General features: G+C 42.0%; 2 protein-coding genes across 3 annotated transcripts; both read left to right on the top strand.

Moving 5' to 3' along the window:
• The first annotated feature begins 1787 nt into the window (after positions 1–1787).
• aldh4a1 (aldehyde dehydrogenase 4 family member A1) lies at positions 1788–13459 on the top strand. Of its 2 annotated transcripts, none has more exons than XM_015401123.1 (15): positions 1788–2029; positions 6586–6679; positions 6758–6850; positions 6927–6974; positions 7239–7394; positions 7644–7793; positions 7940–8014; positions 8207–8394; positions 8467–8540; positions 10361–10557; positions 10660–10707; positions 10787–10939; positions 11030–11151; positions 12324–12442; positions 12709–13459. In XM_015401123.1, the coding sequence occupies exons 1-15, from the start codon at positions 1989–1991 to the stop codon at positions 12819–12821; spliced, it is 1671 nt and encodes a 556-aa protein (XP_015256609.1). In that variant the 5' UTR covers positions 1788–1988; the 3' UTR covers positions 12822–13459. The 2 variants fall into 2 exon arrangements, with proteins under 2 accessions (XP_015256609.1, XP_015256618.1); XM_015401132.1 differs by lacking the exon at positions 1788–2029 and adding an exon at positions 5051–5099.
• Positions 13460–17667: 4208 nt separating this feature from the next.
• On the top strand, positions 17668–21010 carry LOC107101629 (achaete-scute homolog 5-like). Its single transcript, XM_015400622.1, has 2 exons — positions 17668–17782; positions 20360–21010. The coding sequence occupies exon 2, from the start codon at positions 20427–20429 to the stop codon at positions 20952–20954; it is 528 nt and encodes a 175-aa protein (XP_015256108.1). The 5' UTR covers positions 17668–17782; positions 20360–20426; the 3' UTR covers positions 20955–21010.
• Positions 21011–23315: the final 2305 nt, after the last annotated feature.

The following is a 23315-nucleotide window of genomic DNA, read 5'->3' as shown; positions in this document are numbered from 1 at the left end:
AATTATTACAATGGCGATAAATAAAGAAGCTATTTAAAAAGATATATACATTTATGTCTCACTGCATAATTAAATGTCTACCTACATTTATTTGTTTATTGTATTTTTGGTCGCAATTAATTGTATGCTTATTTATTGAGCATTTATTTAGTTCTATATTTATTTTTAAATATGGTAGAGCTGGTTTGCAGACCATCATGTTGTTTTAGAAAAATAGTCACACGGGTGTCTGTCTCCCTCTTCTGGTCATTTATTGTCATTACAGGCTGAAACTCTCTAAAGACCACACCCTCAAAAGGGCATGTTCTCCTTGTACATTCACTGGTTTTCCCTGGGGACTTTCACGCATCAACATCAACAACTCAGTTTTACTGAAGAACATACTAGGAAGTTATGGATACACAAGATCAATCTAACATAGACGGATGGTCCATAAAGCATAGGCATTGTTTATAAAGACAACCTGAAGCCTAGCTCCTTCCAGGCATGGACGTAATTTCTGGGGGAGAAGGGGGGACATGTCCCCTGAACTTTTTTAACGTCTATTATTGTCCCCTGCACGTTTTACTATCCAAAAACAATGTTATGCTGATAATTGTTGAGCACTAAGAACAAGTGGGAAACCACAGCTCCTGACTGGCCCTCTGTCTTCTCTTGTGTGATTAGTTGTCACTGCTGTCATTCATGAGCTCACTTTACAAACAAGGCCAAATACGCTGAAGTTAGTTATATTAAAAAATAGTTGTTTCCCTGCCATTTCTGAAATAAAAATTTCATCCATACTTCCAGGAATGTTATAGTGGATAGTCTGACTGTTCGAGATATTAAATTCTGTTGAAGTTTTGTCTGCTAATTATTAAGTGTCACTTGGAGGTTGTGCATTTACTGCAGCCTGTCTGTAAATTGACCTCACAGTTCAACTCAAAATGACCTCAAATATAACAGCTCAAAACCTGGGATTCGGTTTTATTTCCTGGTATATTTATGTTTAGAGCAAAATATGGAAGGCCTAAAAAAAAAAGCTGTCATATGCGGATACAGTATATCTTGTATAACTTGCTCTGATTCACGTATAACGTCGCTTTTGTTCAAATTAATTCACTGTAGTAGCTGAAAGTTAAACTGTTATTTTGCTCTGAACTCCTACTGTGAATTACCTTTCAAAATAAAACACACCCTGTTCAAGGAAACGGAAACACGGATCTACTTCTTACCAGTCAGCCGGAGGGAGGGGTGTGCATTTCATCGTTGGAGGAGAGCACAAGAAATGATGAACAATAAAATGTGTCTACCTGAGATAAACTGCTCGTTGATAAACAACTAATGTTTATTCTACTTTATTGTTTAATGTTGCTCCCTAAAATACAATTGGCACACAGAGTAAAATATGTCGAATTTAACAGAGCCACTATGATATTATCATTAGTTTTTTCGAAATAAAATTTCTTGTGCTTGTTTTAGCCACATTGTTTCCAAACTCCTTCCCCGGCGCACCAGTAGTTCTGCCGTCGTGTAAATGGAGCAGAGCCACTCAGATAGAACGGCCAGGCCTATCGGTTACGCCATACACACCCTGCTGTTCAGGTAACGAGCTTTGATTGGCTGATAAAATTATGCTGTCCTGTGATTGGTCAGTGCGCTACCCGCCTCTGGAAGCCCCTATCTTTCTGGAGGGGGCTTTAGAGATTAAGTGGATAAATACTTTATAGTTCTGGGGAGTTATTATTCTCACTGTTGGGTTAAAGTGATCAATAATTCAATCATATTTCCTACAGTTTCATATGTCTGTGTGGGTGCGCTGATAATGAGGTGAATTTAGCGAACTGTCAGTAGCGTCTCCCCCCTGCAGCAGGTGACGGAGTCCGGCTAGCCTCCTGTCACCTCGCTGTTACCTTCGGATCGGTGATTGATCAGTTATTGGGGCTTCCATAGGATCGTCGAACCATTCCCTTCCTTCTCTCAGTGTCTCTTCGGTTCCAGGCAGGAAGATGCTCCGTGCCCGGGTGCTCCTGGGTCCGTCCTGGAGGGGGTAAGTCCCGCCGCTGAACTTCACATGAGCGGACACGGGACTCCGCAGAAACTTCCAGAAGGTGTTCAGATCATTGCCTGATCAATAACTTGTCAGCTGCTTAAATTTGTCGGGGTAACGAGCTGTTGATCCGGTGGTGGTGAGCTTCAGGTGTGGCAGCGGGTTATGTAACAACACCTGATCACCTGCACCTTCAGGCTGGGTCTGGTCCTGCAGAATCACTGAACTTCAGGGTGTGAAAATACCTCAACATTTCATCTTGGCCTCATAATATATTATACAGACTATTGATTCTGCTCTGCAGCAGATCTGCTGCTCTCTGTACCAAACACGTGTGCATGAAAATAACCTGAAATGCAAAACACATGTAAAAAAAAAAAAAAAAAAAAACTGTTTTATCACCTTCCCACAGCACAGGTGGTTCTAGACAGGGGCCAACAGAGGACCTGGACCCTGTTATGGCCCCTGAAATAAGTGTCGATTTTTTTTTTAGAAAAGTTATATTTTACCCTGTTTTGAGTAAGAAGTAAGTAGGTAAGATTATTTACTAATTAAATAAGATTATGTACGGAAGAGGATTAGGGCCACTGAAAAAAAAAGTTAACTGATTTTTAAATTGTATCTCAGTTTAATATGGGAGAAAAGTCAGAATTCCGAGATTGAAATCAGAAATGAGGATATTAAAGTCAGAAATTCTGGGATAAATGTCAGAATTGTAAGATAAAAGTCAGAATTCCGAGAATAAAGTCAGAAATTCCGAGATAAAAGTCAGAATTCTTACTTTTTTCCCATATTAAACTGAAATAAAATGTGAAAATCAGTTAACTATTTTTTTTTTTTTCAGTGGCCCTAATCCTCTTCCGTAATTATGTGCATTAAAAATAAGAAAAAGAAACATTCCCATTATCTTATCTAATGTGGATGATATGTAATTTGCTTATTCTAAAGGGCAAACATACAGATAATCTTGGTTACCCTTTCAATTTAAGAGCAAATATGCTTATTTTAAGAAATCTTTACTTAAGATCGGTTTTTGCTCTTTAATAATAACATCAGTTGTTTTCATGATATACGCTGACAAAATGTTATTTTGAGAATATTAGACTTTATACAACTTTTATTGTCATTTTTTATACACAGAATGTATACAAAAACAGCTTTCCAGTAAATGAACATTCCCGTTCCATAAAGTGCAGCAATGATCAAATGTAAACAGTGAAGGAGGGAAAAAACAACATGTTAAAAAAAACAGATTTGGTTCAGAGCATTAATATATATGGTGCAAAGACCCTTACAAAGGTTCTGCTGATTATTGCATTTATTTTGAGGAGAATCCTCTCAAAAGAAGATTAATAATTTATAAAAATCTGCTTTTGTTAAGTATGACATTCACAAAACAGGATAAATATATTTTTGTGGTTAGATGTTGTTAGATGCTGAATGTTTGCACTGGTAATTGATTCATATCTTGGACCAGTTAACTTAATAATCTTTACCATTTATTTTTTAACAATTATTTTGTAAATTTCTTTAAGCTTCATCATTATAAGATGCAACCACAGTTTTCATCTGTTAGATCAGAAGTCTGCAGCTATGGCTCTGTGGCTCGCTTCATGTACTTTAATACTTTTTTAAATTTATTGCGTTTATTACTTCTGCCAAGAAGGTCATTTTTTTGGGAGAGTTTGTGTCTGTCTGTGTTCAGAATAACTCGAATGGACGGATTTTATTACAATTCTTATCAGAGGTGTCCCTCATGCCAAGAAACATCCATTTAAATTTGATAACGATCTAGATCATGCAGGATTTTTAGCTATAGCTCTATGCTGTGTTTTTCTATTTGCAGGAATTAAAGGAGCAGTTTGTATTCAATACTGCCATCTAGTGGCCACAGTGGAACAAACAACCTTATTAAATTTCTTCTCCCAACAAATTTACAAATAACAAGAGCGTTTAGTAGAAATGGATAAAGGCGATTTAAAAAGAGCAATAATCAATCATTCCGGTTCCACCTAAAGAATTTAAAAACAGACAATAAAAGCCTCTGCTGTTCAGGTCTACATATGATTTCCTTACATATGCATTCAACACTGATACGATCACTTTAATTAATATGGACGTCTGTGGGCATAAAATACTATAGAAAATGAGTTGGTACTTAATAGAACAATCAAATCCTCTCTGCGTCTTGCATAATAACCAAAGTTACAGCAAATAACAGAACACCAGCTGGTCTGCAGAGGACAGCTGCTCAGTCAGCGCCAAGCTTCCATGTTTTGTGCCTCATATAGCTGCTCATGTTTCCAGACAGCAGCTTTTACCCTCTTAATGGCTCCCATCTGCTTGGTATCCTGGCTGTATGTCACCACCAGGCCATATTGCTGCCATATTCACTGCTGGGCTCCCCTCTGCTGCCCCCTTGTGGTGAACCTTGGGTTGTATTCAAGGTCTGATTTTTGAAACGAGTTTGGATTATTCAGAGCGCTCCAGATTAAATGCAATAAAATGAATGTTTATGAGCTCAGAGGCTGATGATGTTCAGGATCTCAGCTGAGCTCCTTCCAACTATCCAGTTCCACTGGGGGGAATCGGATCAGGGAACATCTGGGTCTGAACAACAGAACCATCAACGGAATGTTGTCAAATCCAGAAGTGTGAGACTCTGGAACCAAGCAGAAAACGTTGCTTTTGTCATTTGATCCAACAAAACAAATGTACCTAAACTTCCATTTCCATCAGAAAAATTTTAGAAGGATGTTTCTTTGAGGGTCAGAACCTGTGGGGGCCTCAGGGGCCCCAGTGGCCTTGGGGTTAAAGTCCTACAGAGTGTGTTTGCTTTACTTGGAGCAGCTGTAGCAGCAGCTCATAGTGGAGACGGACTGGTTGGTGCAGGAAAACCCCAGCTGGCTCTGGTCCTCCTCCTCTTCCTCCTCCTCCTCTTCCTCCTCCTCCCTCAGACCAGAGTTCAGGTTCTTGTTCAGTTCTAGACCTGCGTGGGAAACGGTCCTGCTGCGCTGCTCTGATCCGGGTCGGCAGGTGTTCTGATCAGGAAAATGACTGAAGCAAAGGGGTGAGTCTGACTGAGCAACCTTAATCTGATTAAAACCTGCAGATCAGAACCGAGTCCACATCTTATTCCGGACGATTAAATAAGAAACCGGATTCCGCTAAAAAGCCCTCAAACTGCAAACTTTCTAACAGCCATTTGCAAAGGGCATCAGATCTTAAACAGAACCAGCAGATAGATGATAGATGCTACAATGTGGGGGTTCTGACCCAAACACAGAGACAGCCTCCCAATTCAGATTTAGTGTCTGAAAACATAAAGTTCTGGTTCTGGAACATCTGAAACAAATAAACGGGCCCAGGGTCCGATTAGGAAAAGCTCTGATGTCAAGAGAAGAACTAAAAAAAACAATCCAGGACTGATCCAAGTACAGAACCAACAGCAGAACTGACCCGGTGCAGATTATTCTCATGCACTAACTGGACTCCACCGGTACCGGTTAAGATGCCGCTCGGTTCTCTCATATCGGACCAACAAGATAGTGTAGAGATTAATTTAGACCATGAAGAAGCTTTAATAGTCTGGTTCTGGTTCTGAAAGTGTCACATATAAAATGAGGTGGGCTAATAATCCAGACCTACGGCAGATGTTTAATAAAACTCCATTGTGTTCTGGTTCTGGACTGTTATTCAAGAATCCCCCTGGATCAGAACCAAACTACAGAACCTTTGATCCAAGTCCAGTTCACGGAGGAAACCTGACCCAGAGGGAGTTGACACGGAAGTGGACCAGATTCAGGCGATGGATAGCTGCAGTTCTGGAACCGGATGTTTGGGTTTGGACCTGCAGAGATTCTGCCTCAGGGTTCAGATCTGTGCTGGAGAAGAAGCACTAAGAAGGATTCTGGGCGACCAGACAGGCTGGTAAAGAAAGCTGGTTCTGTAGTGGCGACTGAACTGGATCACATCTTTTCCCTATCAAACAAAAATACCCTGAACTGATCAGCATCTTGGTCAATGAGCGCCATCCACCCCACAGCATCATCATAAAGCAGAAGCTTGATCAGATGGAAACTTTGCTCACAGTCAGGCTCAACTGATTGACAGGAAGTCAGTCAGATGAGATCTCATTCCATAGGCAAACTAACTCATTTACCTTCTCAAATGAAGAGTAAATACACCTAATTTCAGAAATTTTTACTTATTTCTAGGTCATATTTCTAGTGCAAAGGGTAGAGTAGCGATAGACTCCTCTGCAAAGTCTATCTGTTTATCCACCTTTCTGCTGAAAGTGCTTGTGTGTGTTTGATGTCTATAAGCTGCTGAGACTTTAAATTCCCCTTAGGAATGAATAAAGTTTGCATCTATGTGGGTCAGAGCCGGTCCTGAAGTCCAGATCCGCCTCCTGTTACTGATTAGCTGCCAGCAGAGCTTCTGTTTACTCATTAAACCTCCAGTAGCTTTGTCCAGTTTGATCCGGTTCGGTCCAACAGCAGCTGACCCGTTCAGGCCCGGTGGGTCAGAATAGCTGAAGTTCTGTGTGTTTCCAGGTTTAAAACGTTTCCTCGGGCGGCGGTGGAGGTGAAGAATGAACCCATTCTTGGCTTTCAGAAGGGGAGTCCAGAACGGGCCGAGCTGCAGAAGGTCTGAAGGTTCTGATGGTCCACATATGCTCCACATCTGCTGTCAGTTGGGTGTTTTAACCCTGCTCTGTGTCTGCAGGCTCTGGACAGCCTGAAGGGGAAGACGGAGGAGATCCCCTGTGTGGTCGGAGATGAACACGTTTGGACCAGAGACATCAGATACCAGCTGTCTGTGAGTAGAACTCTGAGGTTCTGATAGAGCTGGAAGTGGTGCTCCTCACTGAAACCTGTTTGTTTCTCTTTTCAAGCCCTTCAACCACTCACAAAAGGTGGCAAAGTTCTGTTATGCTGACAAGGTGAGCTCCTCTGACCCAGATCCAGAACAGCACATCTGGAAGTTCAGTAGAACCCAGTCCTTCTAGTTCTGCTAGTCACAGCCAAAAAAACTGATCCGAACCGAGTCAGGTTCTGTGGACTGATCACACAATCTAGATCCACCAAACCCTCATCGTGATTCTGGTTATAAACTTGGTTAACAGTTTCAGAACCAGGTCCTTATCTGAGGCCCGGGCTGGTCCAGCTCCTCCTGGTGATGTTCTCCATGTCTGAATCCTCCCCAGGATCTGATCAACAAGGCCATCCAGGCCTCAGTGGCAGCGCGGAAGGAGTGGGACCTGAAGCCCGTCCAGGACCGGGCGCAGATTCTGTTCAAGGCCGCCGATGTCATCAGTGGACCCAAGAGGGCAGAGATCGTGGCCAAGACCATGATTGGACAGGTACACATCACACCTGGAGGTCAGGGGACCTCTGGAGTTTACCTCGTAGATCCGGACAGATGCCTCAGAGTTCTAGACCAAACATGGTAGAGAGAACGGGAATCAGTCAGCATAGAAAAGATCCACAGAAGCTGTAGAAATGTAGATTCAGACATAGATGCTAACTCAGACGAAGCGTCACCAGAGGAACGTAGAGAGCCGCCGACCTCCCGCTGACGCTGCCTCCTTCTCCCTCTGTGTGGTGTTCAGGGTAAAACGGTGGTTCAGGCAGAGATCGACGCCGCCGCTGAGCTCATCGACTTCTTCAGGTTCAACGCCAAACACGCCATCGAGTTGGAGTCCCAGCAGCCAATCAGCACGAAGGAGAGCACGAACACGGCTCTCTACCGAGGGCTGGAGGTATGAACACCAGCCGGGTGTTTGGTGGTTTCTGGTGTGTCAGCACCTAGAGCACCTGGTTTTCCTTCTAACGAGGTCCAGATGTGTTCCAGGTGTGGTTCTGTGTTTGCTGATCCGGTCTGGATCTTTCTGCGTTTCCCTTTCAGGGCTTCATAGCAGCCGTGGCCCCGTTTAACTTCACGGCCATCGGCGGGAACCTGGCGGGGACTCCTGCTATCATGGTGAGTCATGGAGGTCGTTCACGCTTCATGAAGCAGCTGCTGGTTTCTGGTCTAAACCTGAGCTGTTTCCTCGGGGACAGAGAAAGAGAAACAAGTCGAAACTTCACACTCTGCTTAGACTTGTACCCTAAAAACTGAGACTAGAATAAAATGGTTTAAAAAAAAAGCTGACTTGCAGCATTTCTTCCTCAGGGTAACGTGGTTCTGTGGAAGCCCAGTGACACGGCCGTGTCTGCGAGCTACGCGGTCTACAGAGTCCTGCGGGAGTGCGGTCTGCCCCCCAACATCATCCAGTTCCTGCCCGCCGACGGCCCCGTGTTTGGAGACACAGTCACCTCCTCCGAGCACCTGGCGGGGATCAACTTCACCGGCAGCGTGCCGTAAGGACCCCCTCCTACAGCTGACGCTTGCTCTTTTGGTGTTACCTTGGCAACCATCTGTTTTCATTGCAGGACCTTCAAGCGTCTGTGGAAACAAGTGGCCCAGAACCTGGACGTCTACAGGACGTTTCCCCGCCTGGCTGGAGGTGAGCGGTTTCTGAGGACCAAATGGATCTTAACTTCAGAGACCCATCTCCCAGCTTCTGTCAAAGCTTCTTAAACAATAATGGCATCAATTGAATTAGTAACTTATTTAATTAATTGAATAACATGAGCTCTTTGTCAAACTTCTTCTGTTTGTTTATGATAGTATTTTAATAACAGAACTCGGCGTACGATACAACGAGTACGAGGCTTTGAGATGTAGTGGGTCTATAAGGTGTAGGGATGCATATCACTCACATTTAAACCGATGCAGTAGTGACACTTGGGTATTGTGTCACATGTATTTCAAAATGGCCGCGAGCAAAATAAACATCCTCGCATGTATGTTAAACTACTTCTGAGCATGGTTTATCTACCACCATAAAACAAAACTACATCCGCGAGAAACTGCCGCTTCGTGAGGAGAAAATTGCAATAAGCATGTGAGGATGTTTATTTATAAATGTGATGCCATACCTGGGAATTTGTATCGTTAATTAACGGTACCTATTTTAGCTACCATGCTAACATCATCTTAAACACTAGACTGAAACACTAGACATTGTTGCTCAAGGCACGTAATTTATTCATTGCCATAAATCTGAGGCTGTCGAACATTTTGCACTCTTTAGCCATAAGAAATTAATGTGCATAACCAGAAGCTTCGTCAGATTAAAAGTGTTCAAGCTGCTGGCCTTGCTTTTCACCTCGCACATATAACAGCAAGTGTAAGCTGCAAACTTTGACAAGTGGAGCCATACCCTCGAGTGCTTTCTTTGTTTATTCTATCGGGGGTTATGAAGTTGTGCGTGCCATCCTGTGTTCATGCCTGACGTTGAAAATCACCCATTACTGTTTCTTTGTTAAAGCGTGGCAGTACTTTATTGTAGTTAAATGCATTTATGCAGACCACATCATGCTGGGAAACCACAGGTCTCAGTCTTCTTTCATTTGTAATATTCCCCCTAGAGCAGCTAATAGTCAGGGATTTTTCTCTTCTATGCTGATAATCTCTTGTCTGTGAAGCCAGTATTTGAAGTTGTCGCCTTTGTTAAACTTACGGTAGAATCAAACTGTCTGGCCGTTTCTCAATTTACAAAAACGCAAGTACGGATTCATATCCTCGCCAAGTATGTTCTTGGTAACTATGGATTCTTGGGAAAACGGGAGCACACAGTATAATTATGGATCAATTGGTACAGAACGCTCAGCTCGTCTAGAGCTGCATTTCACCTCCTGTTATTAAATGTTATTAATAGTCTCTAGATAATAATACATTCTTACTTTTTTTTATTCATTGGGGAATAAAAATTTACATGGCCAGATAAACACAAATCAAATTAACATTTTGCCAAATAAAACAAAAAAAATCACCATCAGAGCCAGCGGTTCTTCAGTGGTCCTATGCAGAGAGAGGGCTGCTGCAGACGGGCTAACGTTAGCCCTGGCTGCCGTTAGCCTCGGAGGTCCACTGGTTGCAGCGGTCCTTTCAACATAGGAACTTTTGTTTTTTATTACACACTAAATCAGTAATTGGACTATATATTGAAGCTTAAAAATATTATGTTATCATCTCAAATGATCTTAAAACGTACTTTTATAGAACAACGGCAACAGATAAGAGAACTTTTAACTTAATACTCTGAGTTCTGTGAACGCTAAACTGGAAGCTGCTCCTGCCGCAGTGCATGCTGGGACAGGAGATTCATTTATTTGCTGTTTTTAAACAAGCTTTATGTCGTCTAATGTTTCATCTTTTCTTTATTTTGTTTGACCTATGGCTTTTTATTTGTTAATAAAACTGAAACCCTTGTGTTGGCAGAGTGCGGGGGGAAGAACTTCCACTTCGTGCACTCGTCTGCAGACATCCAAAGCGTGGTGATGGGGACCATCCGCTCGGCCTTTGAGTACGGAGGCCAGAAGTGCTCGGCGTGCTCCAGGCTGTACGTTCCTGACAGCACGTGGCCGCAGATCAGAGACCAGCTGCTGGATGTGCAAAAGAAGATCCGAGTGGGAGATGTGAGTCAAACCCTGCTGGTCCTTCTGTGAAACCTTTAAATCTAAGCAAATCCCACCCAGGTTCTGTTCTGGTGACTAACCTCATCTGCTGTACCCCTTTAGCCGGTGGAGGACTTCAGCACCTATTTCTCTGCTGTCATAGATGATAAGGTAGAGTGCCCCCCCGTCTTTAACTGTGTTCTCATTAAGCTCTGAGCCTAACCAGGAACTGTGGCTCCTCTCCCTGCAGTCCTTCGCTCGCATCAAGAGGTGGTTGGACCACGCCAAGTCCTCCCCGAACCTCAGCATCATCGCAGGAGGAAACTGTGATGACAGCAAAGGTTACTTTGTGGAGCCGACCATCATCGTGACCAAAGACCCTCAGGACCCCATCATGAATGAGGTAAGACGCCGAGTCAGAAAGTTTCCTGTGAGCGTCTGCATCTCTGATCCTCCTGTAGCTCACACGGCTTCATGTTTGTGATGTTTTCAGGAGATCTTTGGGCCTGTCCTCACTGTCTACGTCTATCCAGAGAAGAACTACCAAGAGGTTCTGAGGCTGGTTGACAGCACGTCACCCTACGCCCTTACCGGATCGGTGTTCGCCAAGGATCAGTAAGATTTAAAGCTGATTTATTCTCAGAAACCAGGTTGTCTGCATTTCTATCGCAGTGAATCCAAATGTGCCTCCGCCCCTGCCTCAGACACTCTGCTGCATAAGGGTGTAAATCAAACCCATCATGTCGATTCAATTCAGTATAAATTTCCTGACCCAACGATTCGATTATTTTTGATACTCAGGAATCTGCCTTGTCTGTCTTACCTACTGTTTACAAGAGTGTGTGTGTGCAAGCAGAAAGAGGGTAATGGCTAAAGGAAGTGAGGTAAGAGGAGAAAATAGGTTTAGCGCCACCGCAGCATAGGAGTCAGAATAACGTCCAGGAGCAAATGGATAAAAATAGACCGGAGGGAAAAAAACATGAATCGATACTGTTGCGGACGTGTTGATTCATCGGATCGTTGGCTGTTGGATCAAAGCATCGATACAAAACAATTATTATTTACACCCCTACTGCTGCACCTCTCCAAAATTGTAGGTGACTGCAGCAAATGCAGCAGACAGGAGGCCTCTGATTGGTCAAATCTACACTATTTTCTGTTTCTACCTTACCAACTTGTTTTGTTTGTATGAGCGCCACTGTGACACACTGCTGCGGGAGGAGAACCAGCCTTTTATTCATACGTGTTGCTTTCTATTGTCCACTGAGACGGACTCGCTCATCCAGAACCCTGGATCAGCCTAACAGTTTCTCAAGTTCAGATGGTTCAGAGTCAGAACTACATGGATCTCCTCAGGTTCTCCTGGGCTGATTGGAGGACTCTTCTTCACAGCTCTCCTCAGCTCCTGGTTCTGTCTGGTTCTGGTACAGATAAAATCTTCCTGCAGCTATGACTGTTTGTTTGAAGCTCGGTCCTGTTTCTGCTTTTTAATCTGAAATATAAAAGCTCTAATTGACCTGTAAAGATCTGGAGCAGATCTGAGTCCAAGTTTATAAATGTATTATTCTGAGACTTGGTTCTGGGTCATGTTCCTTTTTTCCTTGCTTGTGCTGCCTGAGAGGGGACGGAGCTTTAGCAGAACCTGAAAGAACAGCCTGCTGTTCCTCCAAAGCCTTTCAACCAGTCAGCTTCAGAATACTGGGTTTTCAGGAAAAGTTGCAGTTTTAAAAGACCGTGTGATGAACCTGTTTCTGATCCAGACTGATTCTGACCTCTTTGTTCTGCAGGAAGGTGATCGATGAGGCCGCCAGAGTCCTGAGGAACGCTGCAGGGAATTATTACGTGAACGATAAATCTACGGGATCCGTTGTGGCTCAGCAGCCGTTTGGAGGAGCCAGAGCTTCAGGTGAGGCATGAAGCTTCAGTCTTCTCCGGTTCAGACATTGTCCAGGTCTCTGTAGGACGTTCAGGACAGCATGAAGATATGCAGGAACTGAGGGTGAGAGAGTTTAGATCATCAAAACTTTGTTTATTCTGTCAGAGACACATATTTGAAGAGGTTCAGCAGTCAGTGTGTTAGTCAGACGGTTGAATGATTGAATAAATAGATGGATGGTTGGATAAAGGGTTAGTCACCTTGAAGATCACTGACCTGTCCTTCTTCCTTTGAAGGTACCAATGACAAACCTGGAGGTCCTCACTACGTCCTGAGATGGACATCTCCTCGGGTGGTGAAGCAGACTCATGTCCCCCTCACAGAGTGGAAGTATCCATACATGGGCTGAGGTCCCACTTGTCCGTCCACTGGTCTACATCTCTCCTCTTCATCCATCCTTCTGTCTACATGTCCATCATATCTGTCTGTCTCCCAGGTGACTCCTTCCGTCACCTGAAACAGACCTCCGTTGTCCTTTGTTTCCTTCTGTCGCACTGAAGCTGGGCGAGTCTGTCCATCAGACGGAGCAGGAAGATGTCCTCTGAGAAACCGTCTCTGTGTCCCACTCAGATTTTCTAAAGCATTTGATCCGTCCGGAGAAAAGTGTTAGTTTCTGAACTAAGCGAGTGGCTGATACCTGGATCAGGTCAGAACCACTGATGGACTTTTTTTATTTCAATTATTCAACCTGATGCTTAGTAGAAACTAACAAGACTTTGATCAGTCAGCAATAACGGAAGCAGAGACCCGTCTGAGCAGAACCGGATCCTGCTGGAGAACGTTCTGCATCAATAAGTGATAAGGAACTAAATGTTATGAGGCTGTAAATGTTTGAGCAGATGGTGAATGAGGTGTGCGTGTGTGTCTGGATGAGGCGTTCATTAGTTAGTAAGCAGAAGGTCTCTCTGCTCCGTATTTCTTCCCATTTATGGAGGCGTTTCCTCAGAGATCTGGATGTGAGCACCTGAACCTGTGTGCCTCAGTAACTCTGTACATTTAGGTCAATCACATTGGATAATAAATACTTTCTCAACATCTTGTGTCTCTGATCATTAGTTAATATCCCTGATCTCCACTAATATATGTTCCTGTCCCAAACAGAGGACTGTCCTATTGTCCATCTTTCTGACCTTCTTCCAGTGGGACTGTTGGGCGCTCCAGTAACTGTCAGTTTAACACAGATGGGCTCCAACAAGTCATTTTTAGCAAAGATTGGTTGGAGGAAAAAAAGCACTTCCTTTATCAAGCCCCATGACTTTGAAGATATTCACACTGGTGACGACCAAATGAAGATCATGAGGCTCGGAGGCCTTCCAACCACTTCCTTCCACTTAAAAAGAAAATGCACATGCACAACCCTGTACCCCTACCGAGAGGGAACGCCCATATGCACAAGCCTATTTCACTTTAAAAGTTGCTGTATGCATCCCTCATACAAGCTTACTTTCCAAAAGAAGATCTGCAGTTTTAAGTGAAAATAGGAACCAGCTCGTAGGATGGCCTCCGTAAATATAACATTAGAATGATTAACAATTAGGAAGACCACTATACCTTTAATGAAACAATTTAAACAAGAATTAGACTTTTTCTTCAGATTATGGTGATTCCTTAACATCCTGTGAATTTCTGTGCTTAAAACTAAAAGCCCATCTTTGTTTCTGCTGAAATGGCTGTTGGTGTGTTGATATACAAAGCTTTTCTTAAAAGAAAAACATACAATACATCATTTTTTTATCATTTTTTTTAATAATAGGCCCTATGGTCTTAGGACTTTATTTGTCTTCCTCTGGTCAGCATGAAAACGGGAAGAAAGCTTTTCTTTTTCTAAATCCAAGGACCAGTTTGCAATCAGGCTAAGAGCTCCCCTTAGCAAAAAGTAGAATACTCGAAGTAAATTCTATTAAGAATACTTAAGTATAATTTTAGAAAGTATACCGAACAATGTTATTTTAGTGTACTTGAAGTATTACTAAAGTAATACTTCTTCGAACTAAATTAGGAAATTTTTAAGTTTACTAAAGTATACTTAAAGTATACTTTAGTAAACAAAAAAGTAAACAATAGTATAGTCAAGTGTACTTGACTATACTATTGTTTAGTATATGAAATATAGTTGAAAATAAGTAAACTCTAAGTACACTGACTGATTTTAAGTATGACAAAAAGTGCACTTTTAGTATACTTGAATAAACTACTTTTTGCTAAGAGCCACAGTTTATCTTAACTTAATGTAAAGACCATCAAAGATCCCATCATATCCAAGTTACATAAAAAAGGTGTTTAAATTTAAATTGCTTTATTTTATTTTCTAATAAATATATTATGTGACTATTTTTTTATGTGTTGACGTTATTTGCTTTTTAGCCATATGTTGTCACATCTGGTCCAGTCTGATCCCAGTAATAAAAACCTGGTTAAAAAAATGCCTTTTTATTTTTTATTATTTTCTATTTTTTTTATTTATCTATTTTATGTTATTATGAGAACTCAACAGCTGAGGAACATTTTTTTACTAATTATTAACTAATATGTGTAGAAGGCAAATAATAATGATCTATGATATGGAGCAGTGTACAAAAAATAATGAATAAAGAGGAAAATATTACTTAGCTGTCTGTTATAGTGCTTTCATACTGGAGAGAAGTGCGACAAGTAGAGTGTGCGATCAAAGTTTTCTGGGATGCAATTAACAGTCGGCAATGTAAACAATGCGTTTCCATCCATGCTAATTAGGTGCAATAACCAATCAGGGACTGGATGAGGCTGTGATGTAGGGTAATGGATGCAGAGGAGACAAGGTTGGACACACAAGGGTCAGCAAACGGATAAACGCACCTATTTGATGAAGCCATGAAACCATTTGAGTGGAAATTCACCATTTGTTTGCACGAATGGTCACGCTTATTTTATTAGCATAATAAAATGACCATTATTAACATAAAAAAATCTAAATAAGGTCTGAAATTAAAGGTATGCAGAGCTTTGACAGGATGGTGAGGCTTATTTAAATATTAGTATTATTATACATGTTCTCTGTAGCAGAAAGCTGTAAATAATATGTAAAGTGTTCTCAGACTATTGGAGATTTAGTAAATCAGTCTTCATTATTATTTAAACCCCAACATTGATGAATTTTATGTATTAAATTTGCAGAATAATGCCAAAAAAGAGGATAAAAAAGGATAAATATGTGTTTTTATCTAAAACTAATTTGGTTTACTGTTTCTAGCTTGAGCATCTACCCCATTCACATTTCTACTAGATCCGGCCCTGCTTCAACCTCCTATTTCTGTTCCTGTTCCGCCACACAGGGTGGGAGCAACATCCCCAACAGAAATGTTGGAGAACATGAAGTAAAGAATCTGTGACTGAGAGACATTCTAGAAGTTCTGGATGATTTTAGAAGATCTGTTGTTGACAAGATGCTCCGATCAAAGTCATGTCATTACATGTGTAGCTGCTGCAGCTTTCATGTTCACACACAGCGGCTCAGTGGGAGTTCACAAACTCTCTTTAATTTCAACCTTTCTTTTTTGTTGCAGTGTTAATGCATAGAGTATTTATTTACTAATTTTTGACTCGGTTCTGCACTAGTAAAGTGAGCGGAACGCAAAAGTTCTGCAAACACAGCGAACAGTGTTGAAATCTGCTTTGAGAAAACAAACTTCCTGAAGCAGGCCTGGGCTTGGTTTAAGGTCCAAATGAGGACTACGGGTAAATTCAGCCAGAGGCATGTTTCTTCAACATATTTCTAATGCTGGAAAAAATAAAAAATAACTAGTTTTACTGGTCAGAATACAGGCATGATGATCAGCTGTGTTGATGGACGACCTGCTGCAGAACTCTGATATGCAGAGAAGTTATGGTCATTATAAATCTGCCAGGCATCAGGACTTCTAGCTGTATGGGTTCTGCTATCCGAAAACTCTCAGTGGGTTTCTCCCTGCACTGGAAAAAAAATCAAAATCTAGATAAGTCATTTTTTCTTAAAATTTGTGTATTTGTTCTTGGATTGAGGAGGTAAAAGAGACATTTTGCCAATGGAACAAGAAAATTTACACTTAAAATAAGAAAACACAATTGCAATGTCTTATTTTAAGTGCAAATTATCTAATAATCTTATTTTATAAGTAAAAATACTAATTCCATTGACAAATAATTTCATTTACCTACTCAAATTAAGGGTAACTACACTTAATTTAAAAAACTGTTACTTATTTCTAGATTGTTTTTTCAGCGTGGTGACAGGAGCTGTGCAGACAAGCATCTTGTTAATCTGCAGGAAAATCAGAACACTTTAAGTTCTGGAGATCTACCATCCTGCAACTTTGGGCTACAACCCTGAACCCAACGACCCAATCAAAGCAAACAGAATCAATGGATAAGGTTTCATGAAGTTTTTTGTAAAGAAAGCAGCTGGTTGGAGAAGCTCAATCAGCTGCTGGTTGAGCTTCTCCAACATGTCTTCACCTTTAACAAGTGATCCGTTTGCCACTTCAGATCCTGTGGAACAGAACAAACATCAGCAACACTGGGGGTTCTACCGATGGGTCGGGGTTAACAGTGGTCCGATACCACATATGAGAACTCTGACGGACCTGCTGCTCCAGCCCATTTAGAAAAATCTATGTGTAAGTGTGGAGGAGCTGTGGATCCAGGAGAGGTCCACAGAGATGGTTTCCTGCCATCAGAACAGCCCTCGGATCAGAAGGATCTCTGAACACCTTAATGAGAGCTTCTGTCCTCACCTGCAGACTGGGATCATCGCAGGTGAGTGTCGGGTTGCAGGTGTGTGTGTAAACAGTCATCAGGGTGTGCGGTGCCAGCAGACGTGTGATGACAGGAAGGGTGTATGCCGCTGATGCCTTTCATCTGGAGGAGAAGGATTTAGGGAGAGGAAACTGCAAACATTCATTCTAGGCTTCAGGCTGCTTTGATGTGAACGCCACTCCAGAGAGTTCCTTCAAGGACTGGGGGACCCTGGAAAGACTGTGTGACCCTGGAATGACTAGGAGGCCGTTGGGTGACTGTGAGACCCCAGAGACCCGAAGGGGACCGGTCAGAGGAAGGTCTCACACAGAAACATGAAATCAGAGGAAATTTTCATGTTCCTCAGTAAAAAACCTGCAGAATTTGATGTTCTGTCTTTAACCTGATTCTCTTGTTCCCTCTCCCCCCCACCACACACACACACACACACCCACACACACCTATGAGGGCGGAGCTTCAGCAGCTAAGGTCTGAGCTTTTCATCCTGCAGTCAGAGATCCAGAGAAGCTGAAGGACGATCTGCTGCAGCTGCATCTGAAGGTGAGATGTCCTCTTTGGGTCGTTCTTTGCAGGTCCACCTTCCTCCATAAAAAACTGTCTAACTTTTCATTTCTGAGGAAACGTTTCCAAAACTCAACGCTCCGTGAATCTCAGAAGATTCAATCTTGCCTGTGACCAGGGACCCTGTGAAGATGAAAGAATTGAGATCTCTGCAGCTTTTGTGTCATGGTTCTGATTCTGCGTCCTGTTGAAGCCTGCTGGTTATTTTCTTCCTGCTTGTTAAATTCATCCAGCGTGGAGAGGCTGCTCAGTTAAGGAATGTAAAAAAAAAAATGTCTTAAAATAATAATACAACATTCCTCAGAACCATGTCCAGTAATAAATGTTTACAGCGGCTCCCTACGCTGACTTTCATCGACTGGACGGCTCTGAGTTGGCTTTTCCAAGCGACCAAATAGAGACCCTTTTTCTGGTCCAACAGGAGGTCAGGGGACTGAGATGCTCCTGATGTTTCTGTCATGGAGGGATTTAGATCATAATCAGGACCCATTTCCAGCCTCCTGAATCAGATACGTATCTTAAATGTTCCTCATGAGTCTGTGCACTCCAGGAAAGGTTACCAAGTAAAGTCCTCGGCATTATGCATCCTCTACTGTGTTGGATAGTGGTCATCCTTATCTACACATCCAGCCTTTACTGGTTCTTTTAAATTTCAGTCTGGGGCTCCTCTGACCAATGGCACCCAGGCCCAGATAAGGTCCCAGTAGAGTCGATCCTGGTCATGGTAAGACAGCATGCAGCTAGGAGCTTCCTGAGCAACAAAATTCCAACCTTTGATGTCGTTCTCTAACCTTGAGCTGTGGAGATGTCCCACATCTCTCGTGGACAGACTTAAGTCCAACGTTGCTTCTCACCCGTCCAGCTTCCTTAAGCTCTTTCATTCTTGCTCAGACTGGAGATCGGATCAGGCTGGGCCAGAGGTGTGCCAAAGATGGGCCCCTCCAGAAGGGACAGATGGACAACTTGATGTCTCTGTAGAAAATACATGAGGACAGTCTGGCCATTCTTTAGATGACAAACAGACTGATGTCTCTGTTACAGACAGAGGGACAATCTGATGTCTCCTATCAGGGCAAATTAGAAGTGTTATTTCTAATAAAATATTCAGATTTCTCTAAATAGTAGACAATGAGATGTGTCTTTTAAGGACAGATTAAACGAACGTTAGACCATGGCTTTCCATGCAGCGACCCTACCAGATTTAGCTTCTGAGCCGAGGATGCTACAAAATTTTTATTAATTATATTGCTGTACAATTATTATGCTTTTTTTAGCAGAGGGATTATTAACTAGCATGTTTCAATTTTGTTTTTATTATTATTTCAACAAATTATAAACTGTTGTAAATATAAATATTTCTATTCATTAAGGAAATGTAAAAAAATAATTGACTTTTAAATCAATTTCTTTTTATATTTTTCTTAATTTCCTATGGTCCCTTTGCTCTCCTCATGTTGAAAACCACTCAGTTAGAAAAGTTTGATGTCTCTGTTTCTGACAGATTGAAGGTCTGTCTTCTCTAGAAAGAGCAGATGGACGTTCCACTGTCTTCATTAAAGACATATGGAAAATATACTGTCTCTCTAGAAAGGACAGTGAGTCAGTCTGCTCTCTGTAGGAAGGATCGATCAGATCAGACATGGTTCCTCAGCAGGTTTGCATTCAGCTTTCTTTGTCAAATCCATTTCCTGTCCTCAAAGTGTCTGATGATTTTCCTTTGTATCCTGCTCATGGGCTCATGGGCAGGATACAGGGGCAATAACAGGGGCCGTCTATGTACTAAGAACATACACTGCAAAAAATGTAATCTAAGTTAGTAAATTTTTCTTGAATTAAATATATTTTACTTTGTTTAAGAAGAAAAATAAAACAATTCGGCAATTAAATACATTGATTTACATCAAAAAAAAAAAAAAAAAAAAAACCTCAATTAACAAATTTTAAGCGCATCATACTATATCTTATTGTAAGAGGAAAAATACCCATCCCTTTGGCAGATTATTTTACTTAGCCGTTCTAATTAAGGGCAAATACACTTATTTCAAAAATAGTTTTACTTATTTTTTTGATCAGCTTTTGCAGTGTACTACTAAATACATTTCTCATGATGACATAAGCTAACAGAGGAGACTATCAAAGGTCTGCAACCTTGGCTTTGTGGCTCACCTAAAATACTAAACAATGTGCTCATGCCCTGTTTCTGTTTTTACTAAATTATTTAATTTTTTGTTGTTTGCATTTTTTATTTTTTCTGTTCTCCCCTGAAAAAACACCCACTGGCCCCCTTTTTATATATTTCGTCTTGGAACGCCACTGCTCTTGCTTTTTGTGGCCTTCAGAAATGACCAAAGCATGTGCTCGACCAGTCGGTTAGCCAGAACGGACCCAATATTCAACATCCTACTCTTTAGGAGTCTATAGAAGTCTTAATGTTGTCATAATCCTAACATTAGTTGGTAAGTTTTCCTTTATTTGCTCTCTCTGAAGCTCAGTTCTGCCCCCTGATGGAAATGTTTGTAAGTCGATAAACTGAAGCATATCTCCGTCTCTTCACAGGAGACCGGCATGATCCTTCTCTGATCCAGCCAGCTGTCTTCTCCCCTCATTGGTCGCTCCCGATGACATGATGAGCTCCGCCTTCTCTCAGTCACTCTTTGATTGCTTCGGTATGTCTCCCCCTGTTGGACTGGAGGAGCGGAGCAGGTCCCAGCACTCAGAGTCTCTGTCCACCTCTGTCCCCATCCTCTTCTATCCCCCCAATATGGACCCATCTACCCTAAGCCTGTATAAGGGCCCTCTGAGGGGCCCCGGAGGGATCCTGCCATACCTGTCCCCATTCCACCATCATGGACACTTCAGTGTCTACGAGTGTCCGTTTGAGCCAGCGTTTATCCAGAAACGAAACGAACGCGAACGTCAGCGCGTTAAGTGTGTGAACCAGGGCTACGCCAAGCTAAGGGACCACCTGCCGGGGCAGAGCGCCGAAAAAAGGCTTAGCAAGGTGGAGACGCTTCGAGCCGCCATCAGGTATATCAAGTACTTGCAGAGGCTGGTAAAGATGGAGGAAGAAGATCAAGAGGAGGCGGAGTCATCCAGGGGCAGCCCGTCTGTACCGGACAACGGAGGAGGGACGCAGGCTGTTGAGCTCTAAACAAAACCTTCTGCTTCCCATGGAGGACCAATCAGATCCCACCATCAAAAGGGAGGAGCCAATGATGGCGGAGTCTATAGACTGCCTGAGCTCCAGAGGACGCTGGCTCAATCTGAATACCTCAAACTGTAGCTCCAACTTTCCGCTCCTATCCCTTCACCTTTCGCAGTGCCAACTGTAAGAAGACTATCCAGGGCAGCAAAGGAGCTTAAGCAGTTATGCTTGCTGCTCCTAGCTCCTTCTTGTCAGCACTATTAACATTGCACTTATTGTGGCAACTTCCATGGTGGTTAACTGTCCTTACTGATTTGAGGTATTCGGAGGAGGAGTCTATAGACTGCTTGAGCTGCAGTGGATGGTGGCGCAATCTGAATACGTCAAACTGTAGCTCCTACTTGCTGCTCCTATCCCTTCACCATGTCAACTGTAAGAAGACTATCCAGGGCAGCAAAGGAGCTTCACACTTCTGTGCATCATCTGGAAAACCTTCAGCCTTACGGATCTCATTACGCGGCGGACATGCATATAAATGACGCTGGTTAAATTGTGATAATAGTCTTAAGGAAAAGAGCTACAGAAAAAACAGGTGACATAAATGTAGCGAATGGCTAAGGCCCTCCATTATAATACCCAACACATATGAAAGTGAGGACATTTAATGTTTTTGTTCAACTCAGTGAGGTGGGCTTGCCTATAAGGTTTGTGACACAAAGGGTGATCAACTGCATAGTTCTTAGCAGCAGCTAGGGACATCATCAGGTCCTTACATTTAATCAAGCAGTTCTACTCCCTGGTTGTAACTCCTTCCTAACTGACAACACTATTCAGATAGCACTTATTGGGGCAGCTTATGCAGTGGTTTATCTGTCCTAACTGATTTGAGGTATTCAGATTGAGCCAAATGTCTATAGAAGTTCTGCATGTAAAAAAAAAATCAGATCCTACTAGAACAATTGTGTGAAAACTATAACAGAACCACCTTTAATCTGGGCCCCATCAAACCAACATAGCATAGAAATTCTAGAGGGACAACCCATAGACTTCTTGGGGACCTTTCAGCCCCTATAGTTTAGAAATCTGCAGTCATGTAGTTTTAATTTTGCTATTAAGCCTCTAGATGTCACTGCTAATAAGGACAACGTTCAAAACAAAAAGCAAAGAAATTAGTTACTTACAAATGTTATAAAATGCAAATTTGGATTCTCAAATCAAAGTAGAAACTAAAAAATACAGTATTTACAGTTATGTAGACGTGCACACAATCAGGAAATACAGTATGTTGTTGTCGTATCATTGCTGAATATGGAAATCAGAATATTATGAATACTTGGCATTTTAATCTTGTCCATTAACAATAACCCACATGGCCAAAGAACACAGCCAAGGTGTGGTTCCACGTCAGGAACTAGAACCCAATCCAGACCTATGCCAGGGCTTTTAAAGATATGGATCCGATCCAGTGAGCCTCATGGACGTATTGAATTAAAGAAAGCAGGGTTTCACAGTCTCCATAGATATGATCAGGGACCCCACAATGGAACCTTGCTAAAAAAAATCATATCCAACCCAATCTAAGTGGTCCTAGATATTACTGGAATGAGACACACAAAAAATAAATAAATAAATGAAAAAAATAACGAAATCCAAAGTAAACTAAAAAGCACTCTAAGAGCGCAAATCTCTGCCAAGCAGCACTTTGCCACACATTGTGATTTACACCTATAGCTGAAACTTGCACGATGTTGATCAATACCAAATTTAAAGGAATTGTTCCTTGGCACGAGGCGCACCTTTGGTAACAAGATCCTTAAAATCCTTTCATAATTTTATAAATAAGGCACAGTGTGTCTGCAGCCTCTAGTGTTTGTTCTGCTCTCACCTTCTTCATTCACTCTGCGAGGCATGGCTCACCTTTCCAGTTTTTTTGGTCTTCAGTATACTTCCAGACAACCCATGCTGAAGCTGTCAATAGACACTGCTGCCACTCTCTGGTTTCGGGGGGAACTGCATGTTCTGCCAACTAACGTTAAAGAATACTTTTTAAAAATATACTGCATCAAATTATGATGTGGAAAATCACCAAAAGTTCATGGACTGTTCCTTGGTCTGAGGTCAAAACTTCTTTATAATCCATTCACAGCTTTTCAAATTATCCTGTAGACAGACAGACTGACAGAACCTAACACAATCTCCTTTGCAGAGGTAACCAGCATCCAGGCAGTCCTGCTTTGCTACAATCATCTTGTGGTGATTCATTCCATTTATTGGAGTGGAATTTGTTTTAATTTAATATCTGAATAATCTATTAATGCTGCATTTATTTAAACTATGATTTTCTATCTAGTATAGATTTTTCTCCAG

Source organism: Cyprinodon variegatus, unplaced genomic scaffold (assembly GCF_000732505.1).
Source record: "Cyprinodon variegatus isolate N-32 unplaced genomic scaffold, C_variegatus-1.0 Scaffold31, whole genome shotgun sequence".
In the NCBI taxonomy this organism is placed as follows: domain Eukaryota; kingdom Metazoa; phylum Chordata; class Actinopteri; order Cyprinodontiformes; family Cyprinodontidae; genus Cyprinodon; species Cyprinodon variegatus.
Note: the sequence above shows the minus strand (reverse complement) of the source record. Positions and strands in the feature narration are given on the sequence as shown.